Source organism: Pteropus alecto, unplaced genomic scaffold (assembly GCF_000325575.1).
Source record: "Pteropus alecto unplaced genomic scaffold, ASM32557v1 scaffold155, whole genome shotgun sequence".
NCBI classification, from domain to species: Eukaryota; Metazoa; Chordata; class Mammalia; order Chiroptera; family Pteropodidae; genus Pteropus; species Pteropus alecto.
In genome coordinates this window covers 5867600-5885038 of record NW_006438113.1, presented here as the reverse complement: position 1 = coordinate 5885038, position 17439 = coordinate 5867600, and the positions used below count along the sequence as shown (strand labels likewise).

The window sequence follows — 17439 nt, the reverse complement described above, 5'->3', positions numbered from 1 at the left end:
GAATGGCGTTAGAAAGGGGAAGAGATGGAACTAGACTTGCAGAATCAATTCTCAGCCACTTGGCCTTATAATTATTGTCCAAAGATCCCCACCCCCAGCCCCACCTGGACTTAGCAACTGCTGGGCCAGCAAGGATCTCACGCAGCCCCTTCAGCCTGGAAACCAGGCTAGGTGGGCACTGTGCTGGGCCAGGAGCTTGAAGACCCTCCTGCTTCTGGGAGGCTGAAAAATCTTTCTTGTTTCCCTTTCAGTTGAGCTGAAGATCTGCATGTAGGAGAAGAAAGGGCCTGCCTAACAGTGGTGGGGTGGCACTTTTACCTGACAATGATGCCAGGCCGAAGGTCGAAGTTCTTATTCACCACATTTAGCAGCTCTCGCTCTGTCTTCTGAGAGGTTCCATAGGTGAAGATTGAAATGGACAGTGGCTCAGCCACACCAATGGAATAGGAAACCTTTCAGAAGAGACCAGGGTCAGGGACCAAAGCCTCTGTGCAGTGGTCCACCCCTCACAGAAACCTTGAAATTCTCAGGAAGGGCAACTGGAACCACACATCTCTTGCCCAATGAGCTCCCCCATCTGCCTAGAAATCCTTGCCATTTTCATGATGGGCAGATTCTGGGCATGCTGCTTGCCCTGAAGTTTTGTATTCCCTCTCCCAGGTTTTCAGGGTACTGGCCACAGTGCCCAACACAACACACACAGAATCATATCCTTTGGCAAAGTGTCTGGCCTTCCCACTGGAGTTGGTGGGGTCTGACCCACCTGTACAAGCACTCTCCGGCAGAGCCCTGCTTTCACCAGGGATTTGGCCACCCAGCGGGCAGCATAAGCTGCAGAGCGGTCCACCTTGGTGTAGTCCTTCCCAGAGAAGGCTCCTCCACCATGTGCCCCCCAGCCGCCATAGGTGTCCACGATTATCTTACGACCAGTGACGCCCGCATCCCCCTGCAAAGGGAAAGGAAGAACACAGAGGGAGATGAGAACCAGAGACCCCAAATGGCTGAGAGGAGAGGACAGTTGAAGCACTGTGATGGCTGCTTGACTACAGCTTGAAAAGGGTACCCTGAAGCTGCCTGGGGGCATGTTTCAAAGGCTCCTTGGCTAGGAGTCTGCCAGAAACTGGTTCTAATCCCAGTTCAGTCGCTGACCAGTTACTGCAGTCAGATAGCCTGTCAGAGCATCAGCAAGTGCAGATGATGGACCAGCTGGAGTCACAGCCGGCTCCTAATGCCTTTGTTTTTATGAGTCAGTCACAGTGGAGACATCCAACTGCAGGAAGAAACTGTGCTGTAATCAATACACCCTGAGCTGTGGCCCTCGCTGGTGCCATCCAGTAAATGCCATGTTGCCCATTTCTTCAAGTGTCTACTCTGTGCAATACCAGTCAATAAGGGAGTTTTAAAAGGGGTAGGAGCTCTATGTTAAATGATTTGAGGAAAGTACATACTATATACTCCTGCTTAGAGAACCACAGTTCACACTCATATGTCTAGCCTTTGAGAGGTCATGCAAAAAAATACAATAAGCTTGACCTTTCCTTCATTTAATCCTGTGTTTCTGCATGACATTTGGGCATAGGACCTGTTATGGGGACGCCACTTTGTGGCAACACATCCATAGCTGAGGTCCCTTGGCAGTGGTCAGCAGTGTCTCAGAGGGGCTATGTCAATCTCCACTTCCTCACTTCTGAGGTAAAGGAGAAAGGTGGCAGCACGTGTCCACATCTAACAAACTGCCCCACTGTAGCGCCCATGGGAGTTGAAGGTAACTTGTGGTAAAGACCTGGTAAGTGCTACCTGGTAAAGATCAGTCATTTGCAATGGTGAAGAGGCAGCCACATGGGCAAGTATGACATCAATTATGAGATGTCTGAAGTAGGAGGGCCAGGCAGCACCTGTGGAAGAATACTGGGGACATGTCCCCAATTCCTCAGGTACTGATGGAGACACAACAGGCCCCACAGAGAGTGAGATGACTTCACATTTTGCCCAGGGCCAGACCTGGCTGAGTCACACGAAGCCACTTTGTATAGTCTTTGTGCTCAGGGAGGTGAGCAACCCCAATAACACACACATCAGGGCCTCAGTCAGAGACCAGGGCGCACCTGGGGACCGCCAATGACAAAGCGCCCACTGGGCTGCAGGTGGTAAATGGTGTTTTCATCCAGGTACTTGGCCGGAACCACGGCCTTGATCACCTGCTCCTTCAGGGCCTTGCGCATATCCCCCAGAGTTATGTCTTCATCGTGTTGCACAGAAATGACAATAGTGTGGATGCGTACAGGGATGACTGCACCATTGTCCTGCATGTACTGAACCGTCACCTGTTGATCAGAGGGCAGGAAGAGACATCATAAGGCCTTGCCCTGACTGAGGACACATCGCTGCAGTTGCAGATACCCAGGAGGTAGGCAAGGGGAGCCAGGGAGCCTCCTGTCCACAAAGGGCCTTCAGGAAAGTTAACTTGACACATTCTAGTATTTGAATAGTTGCCCAATGGTATAAGATGACTGCGCATGATGCTTAAGCTATTCCTTATAGTGGTTATTCCACTAAATTAACATCAGCCTGGACTGAAGGGGAGGCAGGGGGACATCATGACTATCCTCACAAAGAGATCAGACCCATGGTTAGTGCCACTTGGACACTTGGGGTTTTATAGAGTTTCCTCTCTGTGACTCACTAGACTCCTCTCCTTCTATCTCAGAATTTTCTGGGTGCCAACAAATGTCCCCTGGCTAAAGCCCTCTCTTGACCCTCTATGGCCCAGGGTCAGGCTATTCTGGCTCCTGCCAAGGACCTAGGAGTCTACCAGACACATGCTATCTGTGTCAGCCCTTCAGTGGAGGAGCTCTGGAAGCATATAATACGAGCAGACTTCGTGGCTATAGAGACAGGGTGAGAGGGACACAGGCCAGAATGGCTGAGATAGAGGGACCTGCCAGCTCTGGGGATTTTGGTTAATGAAAAGCAGAGAGCACCTTGAGGGATGAAACCTGCCCACTGTGCCCTTGCAGAACAGGCTACAGGGACAGATCTAAAATCAATTCCACCAGCATGGGTCAGTTCTGTGCCCATTCTATGCGTTATCAATTAATATTTAAATCATCCCAGCAAGATAGGCATTATTATCTCTACTTTGCAAATAAGAAAAACAAGGCTATGAGAAGTGAAACAACTTGTCTGAAGACACAAGTCGGTCAGTGAAAAACAAAAGAGCTAGACCGTGCTCTGCTTACTGCATGAGCTTGTGTCATTCCCATAGGAGCACAGACAAAATGCTTCTTCCCCCTGTCCTTAACTGACCCTTCAGTAAGTGTAAGAGTCCCATGACACAGCCTGCTCTGACTGTGACAAGGAGAGCAGCCTGGACACCCTGGGCTTACACTGTGAGAGGGAAGGAGATGGTGAGGATGGCAGATGAGGCTGAGAAAAGAAACTAGCATTGACTGAGCATGCACTGTATGCTAGAAACCATGCCAAAAGCTATGAAGAGCTGCTACTAGTCTCACTTTAAAGACGAGAAAGCTGAGGTTCCAGAACATAAGTACTTTGGTCAAGATCACACAGCCAGTAAAATTCTGCTCTGATCTGGAGCTACATGGACTGGTAGCTAGCTGGGGCTCTGCCTAGCAGAAGGCTTTCACTCAAGACCCTCGGGCCTCACTGCTACCCAAGGTAGTATGGACCCACAAGAGCAGTGCCTGGAGGGGTGAGGGGTGCTGGGGCCTGCAGAGGTGCAGCTATGCCAGAGGGCCCTGGTAGGGCTGGTGGGCATAGCACCACATGGCCCCAGGGCCTCAATAGGACCGCAGGGCAGCAAATAGTGCCTTCCTCTAGCTGTGTCTACAGCAAGATCTCTGCCTGCCCAAGGCCCCTAGATATCCATCAAACACTGGACTTATATCAGACTTTTACTCTGTGTCCTGCCTTGTCCAAAAAGTAATAGGATGGGTCAGGAGGAAGAGAGAGAGCCCTGCCCACATGATGCCTGATCCTAGTGAGATGGGCAGATACATATCAACATCTGTGGACTGAGAACAACCCTTAACTGCTGGGCTGTGTATACCCAGGGCCCTGTAAGAGGGAGCTGGAGTTGGGGGTCTCCCAGGAAGGGAAGCCCTGTGACTGCCTCTGGACCAAATTTGACACATCAGGTCTCAGGAGAAGCCTTGTGCGTTCTGAGATGCTGCTCAGGCCCGTATCCACTGCCCTGCTGTTCTCTGATCTTCTGTTCTGCCCCAAGCCCCAAGCAGCGTCCCTGCAGAACCACAGAACTGTGGCAGAGCAAAGGGCTCCAAGCATCACTCTTACCTCATCATGTCACCCTTTCCACTGCCGGCTGGCTCAGGACCACCCATGGGAGGGGAGCAAGGCCAGCTCTGGTATTCAGAGCAGCATTTTAAAGAGAATTCAGTGTATCCTTGCAGAAAAGGAAACTCTGAATGACCCCCTCCCAGCCTCACCCCACCACATCTCCACCTTCCTTCCCCCACCTTTGCTGCCTTCTTGATTGGAAAAGCTTCTATTACTAAGCAAAAAGGAAGCCTTTCCTAGTTCAGTTGGGCTGGCAGGTGGAGGCTCCTGTCCTCATCTCACAGAAGGAAAAGGAAAGCTCAGCCATGCCATCACTTCCTTCCATCCTTGTTCTCGGATTTCCTTTTCTGTAATCCTCTACTCCACAGCACAGCCTCGGGTACAGGATGGGCAGGGCATGCCAACATCTGCTCACCCTCTTCTTCTGGGACCATCATGATCTTCGCATTTGACTCTCATGCCCCACGACCTTGAAGAACAGCTGAGGAATGCTGCTGATTCTGCCCCACTGCTGTGATATGTGTGCCCCTATGGTGGGAAGGCCAAAAATGTGCTTCCTTGCCCCAGAAACAGCCAATATGCACCCTTTGCTCTGTGTGGCCTTACACTTGGGGTGAGGAGGGTGCATGTCTGTGCAGCTGGAGTAGTGGACAAGTCACATCATGTATCATGATGAGCTATAAACTCACATGAGCCAAATTCCAAGTACAGAGGCAAGAGAAGACCCTATCTGGTGGTGCCCCGGGAAACCATGAGAAGGTGGGGACTTCGCTGACCTCTGATGAACAGGCAGGAACCAAAGAAAGGGCCAAAGTAAGGTTCAGGGTGGGTGCACAGGCGCAAAGCACTAAGAAATATGGGGAACATGAGTGAAATAACACAGATTAAACAAAGATTGCAGGCGGGTAGAAAGAGAAAGGTGACATTGGAAGACCATAAAAGGCTCTGAATACCGGAAGAACAAGTAAGGTTTCCTCCTTCCCCGTAGGAAGCAGAAAGTTGTAGAAGATTCTGAGCAGATATTAGGAAATTGGAAGTGAAGCCCAAAGAAAATTAACTGGAGTTTCTTGGCTGGGAAAATCCCTGGCTGGGACTGGCACTGATCTTTATGCGGAAAGGTGGAGCATAGGCAAAGTGGAGACAGAGGGCGCTGAGCAGGACTGGGGGAAAGGTGGCACTCCATCACATTCCTTTCCTCTGAGTAGGACATGACAGTGAGGTAGCACACCATGGGCTCGTGGGCACATTTGTTTATAGGGCGAATGAGGAATGGGGCTGGTGATTCGGAGAGACCTGCAGGTGAAAGATTTGGGAACTGAGTGAGTGGAGGTGAAAATTGGATCCACAGGTGTGGGTAGAAGGGGAAGGAGTATGGAAGAAGTGCCAAGAACCTTCTGGAATGTGGAAGAGGAGCCAGGGATGGAAGGCTCGAGGAAAGGGGCCATGGGGTCATGGGGGGTGGTTAAATAGGGTGAGACATGGACAGTGAAGATGGACAGGAGGCCTCCAGGAGTGCCGACATTTGCATCACTGCAGGGCCTTCAAATATAGACTTCATTGGGAATTTCAACACTGCAGTAGTGGTCAGGGCCCAAGGGGACAGAGAGTCAGAAACAGCAAAGATAAAGTGTTTTTATGAGAAACAATGAAAAAGGGCCGTAGTGAGATGCAGATGGTCCTTGTTTACGTGGTGTTCCGGCCTTGCTCAAGACATAGAGACCTGCAATGTGGCAAGGCAGTGACCAACAGTCTGAAACCAGTTAAGAAGTAAGTCTGTGGCAGGAACTGGGGAATCACATTACCAGAGTCAACATAGGATCGGATGGCAAAAAATATTTAGAACTGTTCTTTTCAATTTTTGGTATTTTTGAATTTTTTTCATAATAAAATGGAGAGAAAGATTTTTCAAATAAATAGTTCTAATCGTAATCAACAATTCTGTGAGTGCCCAGACTGAACATTTTGATTTTAATAGTAATAAGAATCAAGAGGATTTGGGAGAGCTCCCAGACAAAAGAAGGCAAAGGAAGATGCTCACCTGAGTCTTTGAGTCGGGCCTCAGCCAGGGGAGGACACCGGAGCGTCTCAGTTCCGCCATCCGGGCATTGAGTTTGTGAGCGAGAATGATGGTGAGGGGCATGCACTCTTCTGTCTCATCCGTAGCATAGCCAAACATCAAACCCTGCAGCAGGGCAGAGAGTCAAGTGAGCAACACTCGCTTTAGACACAGGATGACTTTCTTCAAATCTAAGTCTTTGCTGTTCCCCAACCTGTACTGGGTGTCTCATGCATGCAACATTTGTACTGGGCACTTGTGGGGGGAAAGGCATGGTACCTGATGCTCAGAGTTCTAGGAGGGAGAGATGAGCTCAAATTGGTGTCAGTGACCATAGCCTTGCACAGCTGGCCATGCCCTCAAATTGCTGTTCTGAAGCAGGGGCGTGCAGCTCCCTCTAAGCATGTACCTCCTGGCACTTCTCTAGGATGAGGGGTCACCCCACAGCGTGATTAATCCATTATTCAGGAACATTCCCAGCTAGCTCTTCAACACATGTCAGAGCAGGGGCTGAGAAAAGCTGTGCTACATTGACGTCCTGACCCAGTACCCATGCTCGGTGTTTAGTTACCTGATCTCCAGCACAGATATCCCTTTCGTTTTTGTCTAGATGGATACACTGGGCAATATCTGGGGACTGCTGCTCCAAAGCCACCAGCACATTGCAGGTCTTAAAGTCAAAACCTAGGCAGAAGGGAAAGCAAGGCTAAGTGGGGACACACATCAGGCAGAGGGTGGCTTCGAGCTTCCCATTGGATTGTTCCATTCCTGACATGGCATTTTGTGTTGGGGTGGGTGGTCTCTAACTAGCTTGGATCTGTGTGGGCCCACAGCTGAGGCCCAGGATGGGGAAGTCCATGAATCCTTACCATGATGTGGAACTCCTTAGTCAAAGAAAATTTTCTGCTGTGCATTTTACTATATTAAATTATACCTTGATTAGAAATATATATCATACACAGAATTGCAGTATAAAATTCAGATAGTATCTACAGCTGTTCTGGCTGAAGAGCAGGCAGGTGACTCATGGCCTCTCCAAGAGGTACCTCCAAGGATCCAGGTTGAAAACCCAGGGCCCTTCCAACACTGCCTTTCAGAAGCCTAGGTGCAGGCCTAATCCAACTATAGATGATCCCTGACTTAGGATGGTTCGACTTTACAATGGGCCAAGTGATACTCATTCAGTAGAAACCATACTTCGAATTTTGAATTTTGATTTTTTCCTAGGCTATCGATATTCAGTATAATATTCTCTTGTGTTACTGGGCTGCAGCAGTGAGCCTCAGCTCCCAGTCAGCTATGCCCTCACGAGGGCAAACAACCAACACCCTATACAGTGTGTCACTGCATTGGATGATTTTGTCCAACTGCAGGCTAATGTAAGTGTTCCAAGCACATTTAAGGTAGCTAGGCTAAGCTATGATGTTCGTAGTTTAGATGTATTAAAAACATTTTTAACTTATGATACTTTCAACTTTTGATGGGTTATTGGCATGTAACTCCATCATTAAGTCAAGGAGCATGTGCATTAAATGTACTGAACTAATACACTGCTGCTCTGGGAAAACGTATTTCCTCTATGAATGCCCCCATGTGAGAATTGGCCTGTACTTACTGGCTCTCTTCCCAGTGATTCTTGATATACTCCCCAACACATTCATGTGTTCGAGTGAGTACCTAAAGTGGGTCAGAAGGTGGCTGCACCGAGTGTATGTCTGTGCCTCACGTAGTGAGTGGCTCTCCCACTTATAAAATTTTGATGCATCATTCCAGCCTGTCCTGACCCACAAAGATGCCACTAGTCACCCTGAACAACCAGTGATTGAAACGTCAGTGTGCACCAACCCTCAGCACCTGGCCCTCACCCCGTTCTCTGATGCCCCTCCAGGCAGGGCCCCTTCCTAGCCTGCACACTCTTACAGGGCCATTTAGTTCTGTTCAGCTCTCACCCCTACCTGATCACAATGCTCTTTTTCAGCTTTTGCCAGGGCCTGTGCCCCTTCTCTGGGTTTTAGGCTCCCATGCTGCCTGCCAGGGCAGTCAACCTGGGCCAGCCTGCCTCCTTCACCGACCATTAGTTCCAGTTCTGGATTGAGTCATCTTTTTATTTACAGTGGGAAGCAGCACAGTTTAGCAGAAAGCACAAGAGTCCCAAATGGAGCAGCTACTTACTGACTGTGTCATCTTATATGAATTATTTACATCTCTAAGCCTCAATTTTTCTCATCTGCATAGGAAGTACAGCAGAGCTCCTCAAACAATCAAGAAAAATGACATATGCAAAGAGACCAGCACCAGTGCCCAGCAGAGGACATGTCCCTAACAGAGGGCAGCTCCTTTTACTTGGAACTTTTTTTCTCTTCCAAAGCTCCAAGAAGGCAGGACCTTAAGACCAGAGTCAACACAGATAAACATGGCTGGTTTAATGGGGCACCGTAACCATGTTACCAGAGACTTTGACTCCCGGTCTCTGTTTTCCCCTCTCATGCTACTTATACTTCCAGAAGACCAAGAACTTCAGATGTGATTCAGCATCCAACAGAGACCAACATGCATTTCAGACTGGGGCGCTGCTCTCACCCTTGGCAGAGTCATCATAGCCAATGTTCTTGATGGTGTCTCTCACCACCCGCTGGTAGTCCACCATGGCCATGGAGGTGATCTCCCCGCACAGCAGCACCATGCCTGTCTTACACACTGTCTCTAGAAGAGAAGGAAAAAAGGTAGTGGCCATGTGCCAGCACAGGAAAGCTCTATGGCTAGATCTCTCTCACTGCTAATAAATGGATTCCAGACAGAAAATTAAAATGCTAATAAAAAGAGTAAATTTCAGCATAGTTGCTGACCATCTTCAAATGCTGCCTGAAGAACTACGCTTTGGAAAGAACTGGTCACACCTGAGTTTTCATAACAAGCACTTACTACTCGTGTGCTCTTGAACAACTTATTTAGCCTCTCTATGTCTATTTCCTCAACTGTTAGATAAAGATAATAATAAGACTGCTGTGTGGGTTAAAATGAGACAATGGTTGTATGTAGTTATCATAAAGAATGCAGTCAACATATGAGAGGCTCTCCAGCCCTCTTATTGCTAAAACTCCACTGAACAAAGAATCAAGGCAGGCCAACTTCCCCTCCAGTTATTTTCAAAGATATCGGGGTGACTAGACTAATCGAAGGATCACTTCATGAATTATATAAATGTCTAATCACTATGCTATACACTTGAAACTAATATAAAATAATATCAACAACTAATCACTATGCTCACTAATCACTATGCTATACACTTGAAACTAATATAAAATAATATCAACAACTGAAAAATAAAAATTAAATAAAAAGATATCAAGGTGAAGTCTACCTTTAGAAGGGCACAGATCCCATCCTCCTCAATATAGGGGCTAGGGTGACAGTAGAGAGGGAAAGATCAGTCTGTGCAGTGGATAGGACAGGAACCAACAGTGAAGAGAGTAAGGTTCTGGTCTCCATGCCGGGAACCCCTACTCCGTGACTTGGTTAAGACCCTGATTCAGCTGTACTCATGATCCCCTGATAAAGTGAGAGGGCTAGACCTAATCACCTCTGGGGCCCTCCTAACCCTCTGTTGTGCTGAGGGCTTCGATACAGGTAAAGGGTTCAAGCTCAGCCCACTTAGGTCTCCTGCAGGAAAGGCTCAGGCATTTCTCACCACAGGCCACCTTGGCATTAGGGTCCTGCTTGAGATGGGCATCCAACACTGCGTCACTTATCTGGTCGCAGATCTTGTCTGGACAAGAATGAATATAGGTAAGAATCACAGAAATATTAGGTATAACAAACTGAAATGTTAAAATAATTAGATAGGTTGTCAGTTTACATATCAAGTCTACCAAAGACACCTTTTTAAATATAAGAAATTAGAAAAATTTTGAAATGTTTATTTCTTCCTACTTCTGCCGCATTTTCAATGACGTATAAAGTCATAGAGTTCCCTAAAAAAGAAATATTCCAAAACCAGTTCTAAGAGTATAAAGCAATTCCCTCTCTCCCTTTACCCTCCTTCCCCCTCTTTTCCCCCTCCCATCTGAAAAGTCTCTCATTCCTCAGCATATTCCCTTTAATCCTAACATCTAGAAAAGCCCTGGATATAGAAGTCAAAATAGCTAATAACATAAGATTAGGTGCCAAGATGTAAAATCAGAAGGGACAAAAAGATGCATTGTGTGGTAGGTTCCACAAGATGCAATGCACAGTGTATAAAACACCACGCCCAGTTCCATGACTCCACCCATAAGGACTCTATGAGAGAACCTCTATGCATCATTGCTGTTTTTCAGAACATTTCCATAAGCAGCTCTCAGATAATCTCCACAGTCATTCAGCCTCCTGAAGGCTAGATGTTTTAATATCTGAGTTTGACCTCCTCGGTCAAGGTGGGATTGACGAGAGTTCAACACGAGCTAGCCTTTGACTTTATTCTATAATTGCTTTAAAGACTCTACATGGTTGAGCATGAGGACCACTAAATGGCACTGTGGAAAAATCCACTCTTGGTTTGGGTTATATGAACTGTCAATGCTCACAAATTCAGAAATAAAAGTGACATCTATTTATACATATTACACCCCATTTAGTGTCCAAAATGCCCATAGAGTCTGCTCTTAATAGATTCAAAAGTTTTTTTCTCAGTTTATTGAGATATTATTGGTATATGAAAAATCTGCATGTAATTAATGTATACAGTTTGGTGAGTTTAGACATATGTATATACTCGTGTTACAATCACTGCAATCAAGGTAATAAACATACCCATCACCTCTAAACGTTCCCTCTTATTTTTTTTAAAGTTTTAAATTAAGAATCCAGAGCCAGAATCAAGCAGGTCTGCTCTCAAAAGTGCATATTAAGTTCTGTAATTAAAAATGTTAATCGGTCATTAAAGGTGAATTCCTCAATTTTTCCTTCAGAAACTGTTAAAACGTATATTTGAGTTTTTCTATATATCCTCCTGCCAGTGGCAGATCGGCTATAAATCTAAGTTTGTCTGAATTCATAGCTTCTGCACATCCCTACAGTGAAGGCCCGCTGCTGCTCAAATATCTACTTTAGGCTTAGCCATCGGGACTCTGACCATGGATGACTCTGCTTATTTAAAGGATGCAAGTCACAAGTTCTCAATGCACACAGGGAAATGAGAGAAGAGATATTAGGGATAAAACTGGAATTGAGCAAGAATATTAAGATACTCGACATACTCAGGTAACATCTAAAGAACTGTTTCTTCAGGCTTTCGAAATATCTACTGCTATCACTTAGTAGCCTTAGGATAGCCAATAGTTGGTTTTCTCGAACGTTGGAAAAGTAGTATTAATTTTATCTTTCTGGAGGAGAGGAATTCAGCACTGGAATGACAGGGAGAAAGCCACCAAGCCTTATTGGAAACTGACTTACTTGGATAGTTCATTTATGGTGGCAAGTGAAAGTAGAATCAGACAAACTGAAGGTCTGCCATTAAGTAGACAACCAACCAACTGGTTCGCTGGTATTTCTATTCCCTGTCCACTAGACACTTTGCTTTGTGTACGATGAAACCACTTGCCACTGTATACCAGAGTACCTACTTCCTCCAGGTGGAGCAAATCTTAACCTGTATATAGCATTCATAAGCCATGGAGCTGTCTAGAATGTGCCAGATATAGCAAAGGATCTGAGATTATGAGTACAGTAAACCTAGAAACTTTATAAAGTTATGCACAATGAAAGAGGCTATTTACATTGAACTGAGTTAAGTCACATACAAAACCCAGGTTAAGCCAAGGTCTCTCCACAGCAGCACTATTGACATTTGGGGCTAGAAAATTATTTTTTTGCAAGGGTTTGATCTTGTGTATTCAGGATGTTTAGAAGCATGCCTGGCCTTTATCTATTAAATGCCAGTATTACCCTACCACCCCAGCCATAACAGTAACAACAAAAATGTTTCCAGACATTATAAAATGTCCTTGGGGGAAATCATCCCCAGCTGAGAGCCAGTGGTTAAAATGTATGGAAGGAGTAGTGCATGGAGATGGCTAAAGCTGAGTTACAAGATATGAAAGTTAAATCTTTTTTTGAAAGAACAAGGATGAGAAAGATGAAAAAAAAGATAGAGTTGATGATAAGTTACCCAAAGCTTCAAACACTCAAATGAATTTTGAAGAAGTGCTTAAGTACATAAATCAGTGTATCTAGCCCCCCAGAGTTTTCCTAAAACAGTAGTTCTCAAACAGTAGTTCATACCTGCAGCAGCAGCATTTCCTGGGAACTTAGTAAAAATGCAAATTCTTGAGCCTCACTCAAGATTTACTAAATCAGAAAGTCTTGGGGTAGGGCTCAGAATTGTGTTTTTCCCCAAAGTCTGAGAACCACTGTCCTAGAACTTGAGGTTCTGATCATGGCCTTCACTGTCACCACGGAAGCCTGTCTCGTTTCCCCACATTAGTCAACCTACCTTTCAGAGACCATAAAAGTGCTTGAATTTTTTTCCTCTTCAGGAAGCCACGTATACTTCTCTTAACATATCTGAAACTTCCAGACCTAGAGATCTATCTCAGTATCTACTAGAATGTGCTGCCATTCATTTCTAAACTACATAAGCTTTACATGCAAAACTTAGTGACCCACAGTCTTGAGGGAATATTCTCCGTTGACTTAAGTTGCTCATTGATAATAAATTAAAGCTTTACTCAAGCTTTATATATATATATGTATATATATATATATATATAATGTTAATATCTAATATACCTTTTATATGTATGACATCTTTAGAGAACCAGCTGTGTGTTTTCTGTTGCAGCCCCACCACGCTGAGATGCCAATGGTGGCAGCAGCATGGACCCTCAGCTTCATTAACTTACAACTTATCATTTATATAATGAGTGGCTGTTTTACAAAACTACAAATAAACTAAAAAATACTTCATATTGTTCCTCCAGAGATCCCTTATAGTAACTAAATGCTTTTAAGATCTTTAGTAAAAGTGACTCCCTCAGTACAGATCACCAACAGTCCAGGACAACCTACTTACCTGGGTGTCCCTCTCCTACAGATTCTGATGTGAACATAAAATTTTCTTCTTCACTTAGAGAATGGTCACGCAAGCCATCCACTGATCCATTCATCTTTTCACACTTCTCCACTCAGATTCTTCAAGGCGACAATTTTAATGCTGACTTTACTGAGTTTTATTATTTTTTTTCTTCAGACACAACAGGCTTGTTTTTTGGTGGAATCACAGGGATCACTTCTGCCTAACTGCTTGTGAGCATTCAAGAGTCAGGTGAGGATGGGTGAGAAGGGAAGGACTGAATATGGATGTGTCACTCCCTCCAACTGGTCAGACCTTGCTCCTGAGTGACTCCTATATATGGAAAAGTGAAAGCGCCTGCATAATCATGTGAGAAAATTGGAGGAGTCCATTTCCTGGGAGGGAGGGTCTTCTTACCTTGAGGAATTTCAGTCCTTAGCTCTGATTTCCCAAGCCCTAAGCATCTGGTCAATGTATGGGAAAGAAGGCTGTATAGATTCTGCAGAACTGAAGCTCCCATGGGACTCTGCTTCAGCTCTGTGGCTAATCTCCAAGGTTAACATCCCACACTGGAGGGTGGGGGCTGTGGTTACTCAGGAATACAAACAGGCAGCAAGAAACTCTTTTCCAGAGATGTGGTTTAGGCTGAGATTACAAAACAGGGTGGCCTTTGATGTTGGGTGCACCCCCCTGCCACCTACCTTTTCTGGATTGGGCTCTTCCCCTTATTCTACCTTCTCAGAGAAAGAGCATGCACCTGTATTCTGAGTCAGCTTAGATGTTACACAACAGATTCATTTTAGAGGAAAATCTTTTGAGTCCATATTATTCTACTAATAAAAATCATCTAAACTGTCAACCTCTCTAAGATGCTGGCAGTCACGTTAAGAAGCAAGATATTTAAAAAAGTGTCTAGACAGATTATAGAGAACAATGTTTTTTGGAAAAGGACTCTTGAGAGACAGATTCATTACAGGGAAATTGTTCTGACAATTTCTTCAAGCTTCCAGATGATAAATTAACATCTACATGTTCAGTTTCATATACTTGATAAACATCCTGCTCATATAACTCCTGCATTATTTTTGCTTTGACCAAAAAAAGTAGACAGGGTTGTATCTTTAACCAATTCACGCACTAAATGACAGCAATCTCTCACTTCATTCTCTCTCACTCTCAGATCTAGCTATTTCCTCGGGCCCAAGGAACAATAGAGAATTGAGATCATAGAGAATGAGAATGGGTGAAGAAACTAGTTCCCACTAGAAAGCAATAAAAAGTAATCATCCAAAACCTGGTGCATCAAATATTGGACTGTGGGAAGCAAAAGTTAGGATGTAATAGCTTCAACTACCAATTCTGGTGACCAAATCTCCTCTATACTTACAATATGAGCATTTAAAAAAATTTTTTCTGAGACTCTAAATCTTGAGTTTTGCCATATCGATCAGCAGTAGCAACACTATCCATCCAAGCAATTAAAACTATATTGAGGAGACCTCTTCTGGGATAAAGCTAGAGATTTTACGTACACGTATTTCATCAGTGGCATTTAACAATGAGTAAGCAAAAATGCTCAGGCACAGACTGCTAGAAGTTCAGAGGAAACGACCCCGGGAAAAGATAGAAATCAAACAGGGACTTTAGACTATATAGCCTAGTCTTTGTCAGCACACAGGAATCCTATTTGCACTTAAAATATTTCAACATCATTGTCCCTTTGTATGTTTCTTCTGGGTACATTGGTTCCAAATCTGGAGGCAATATGAGCTAATGTTTAATGTGAACTGTAGACCTAGGTTACCCTAGCAGCTGAACCGAGGCCACTATGTTTCAAATTTGCTTTGAGAACAAGATGAAATTTAACTATCAAGTACTCACCAAGGTTCCAAGAGCTAGCAAGAAGTCGGAAAACAAAGCAGCCTAACAGCTCCCTGAATTCCAAAATGAATAAGAGCATCATAGAATGGAGAGGCACTTGGTGGAGTGGGGTGGGAAAATGTCCTGTACAAAGAGGTGGCACTTTCAGAAACATATGTAGAAGGCTTTTGCATTCTGGACACAAATTCAGAGTGAGAGACGGATCTAGAAGTCACCTTGTTCAGTACCCATCTCATGTATGAGTCTCATATGATATCCCTACTAAATGAATCCTGGGCCACCTTATATTTCTTCAAGAAGCACACCAAGCATGGTGGTTGAGAGTGCAGGCTTCAGCTTGGAGTCTCAGTTTTGTCTCTAATCTACTATGAATCCTAGGCAGTCTTGATAATCTCTCCAGGCTGCTGTTTCCTTATCTGTAAATCAATTAAACCATTACTTACTTCATAGCATTGTTGTGAAAGCTAAATGAGATCATTTAGATGTGTGAGTAATGAGCATAGTGGTAGCGCACAGAGTTTAATAAATATTACCTATTATTATTATTATTATTATTATTAAGCATCTTCTATGTACATATATATAATTTTTTTTTTCTGAACAAAAATAGATCATCATATGTAGGCATACCTCAGAGATACCGAGGGCTTGGTTCCAGACCACCACAATAAAGTATCGCAATAAAGTGAGTTGTGATCTTTTTGCTGGTGGAGGGTCTTGCCTTCAATTCGTAAGACACAACACACTGTGAAGCACAATAAAGCAAAATGCAACAAAACAAGGTATGTTTGTATATGTTATTTTGCAACTTGCTCTTTTTTTTCACAATATACTATGGTCTTCTTTTCATACCTCTATGTACAGATAGATCTCATTTTTTACCACTTGAACAATATCCCACAATAGGATGTACCATAAATGGTTGAACCACTCATTCTCTGATGGCTATTTTCAACTTCTTTGTTTAATAACACTACAATGCTGCAGTAAAGATAGTCATTGGCATGCTTTTGTAAAAAGATAAAATGCAAGGCCTTGACAATGCTGAACTAGCCAAAAGATTTCCCTTTGGAACAAAGTTTTAACAGTTAGGTAAAAGAAATAGCACTTCAACCAAGAGTTAAAGTGCTTCAATCATAGCTTCAATCTATCCCTTTCAGAAAGAATTGGCAGATCTTAGCAAAGATGTATTTACTTAGAGAGTTGAGCCCACAAGGACTTCATAGCCCTAATTTGCCATAACAAACTCAAATTAAAGCCTTCCTTATGCACAGACTGTTCTCCCTTATGCGTAAGTTGTCCCAATGCCACCCCCCAGCCCCACGGATTACAGTTTGGTGTGTCAAAGGCCTACAGTTGATCTCACTTCCATGCAGCAACCCTTGACTCTGAGTTGTTGCTGATAAGTCTCTGAAGAAACTTGGCTTTGGAAAAAAATCTCACTTTCAGTCAATTTCACCCCTGATGAAGCTCTACATGTAAAATACCAGATGGAAGACTAGATTTTTAGCAAGCGATGTATGTAAACCACATTGAGCAATTTCATAAAGAAGCTCTGAGGGCACCTGATCCCAGGTAACACCATGAGGCAGCACAACTAGTGGAAAGCACCTGGCTGGATGGTCCCCTTCACTGGCCCCTGCACTGCCATGTCTTATGGCTATGCCACAAGGAGAAGAAAGGGCAGTTCTGATGACCTGAAACTCTGGATGCAGATGTGGAACATGCATCCACCTCTTAAATGCTGTTTAGCTGCACACATTTCTAAACTTCAGGGAGAAGCTTCCTTAATCTTTTTTTTTTTTTTTAAGCCTACAGCACCTGGTCTTCCTAGGTGGTCTCCCATCCAAGTACTAACCCTGCTTAGCTTCTGAGGTCAGATGGGATTGGGCATGTTCAGGGTGGCATGACCGTAGACCTTAAGTTAAGATTCCTTAACTTAAATGGCATAACAACCACATGAAATATTTTCAAGATTTACTTTTTTAAAAATTTATTTATTTAAATTAGTTTCAAGTATATAGTACATTGGTTAGACACCTATATAGTTTATAAAACGATCCCCCCAATTGCTCCCTCCCTCCACCTAACCATCATATTAATGCTAACTGCATTCCCTCTGCCGTGCTCCCCA

The 17439-nt window shown here is 44.4% G+C and overlaps 1 protein-coding gene across 1 annotated transcript in view; it reads right to left on the bottom strand.

Annotated features, from left to right (window-relative positions):
* The window catches only part of MAT1A (methionine adenosyltransferase 1A), a 14449-nt gene extending 919 nt beyond the window's left edge, over positions 1-13530 (bottom strand). Inside the window, exons 1-8 of the mRNA XM_006915473.1 lie at positions 13425-13530; positions 10065-10142; positions 8954-9076; positions 6945-7057; positions 6356-6499; positions 2106-2324; positions 764-946; positions 319-452 (exon numbers count right to left, since the gene is read on the bottom strand). Coding sequence (XP_006915535.1) covers positions 319-452; positions 764-946; positions 2106-2324; positions 6356-6499; positions 6945-7057; positions 8954-9076; positions 10065-10142; positions 13425-13518 — 1088 coding nt within the window. The 5' untranslated portion in view covers positions 13519-13530. The remainder of the gene's footprint in view (positions 1-318; positions 453-763; positions 947-2105; positions 2325-6355; positions 6500-6944; positions 7058-8953; positions 9077-10064; positions 10143-13424) is intronic.
* Positions 13531-17439: the final 3909 nt, after the last annotated feature.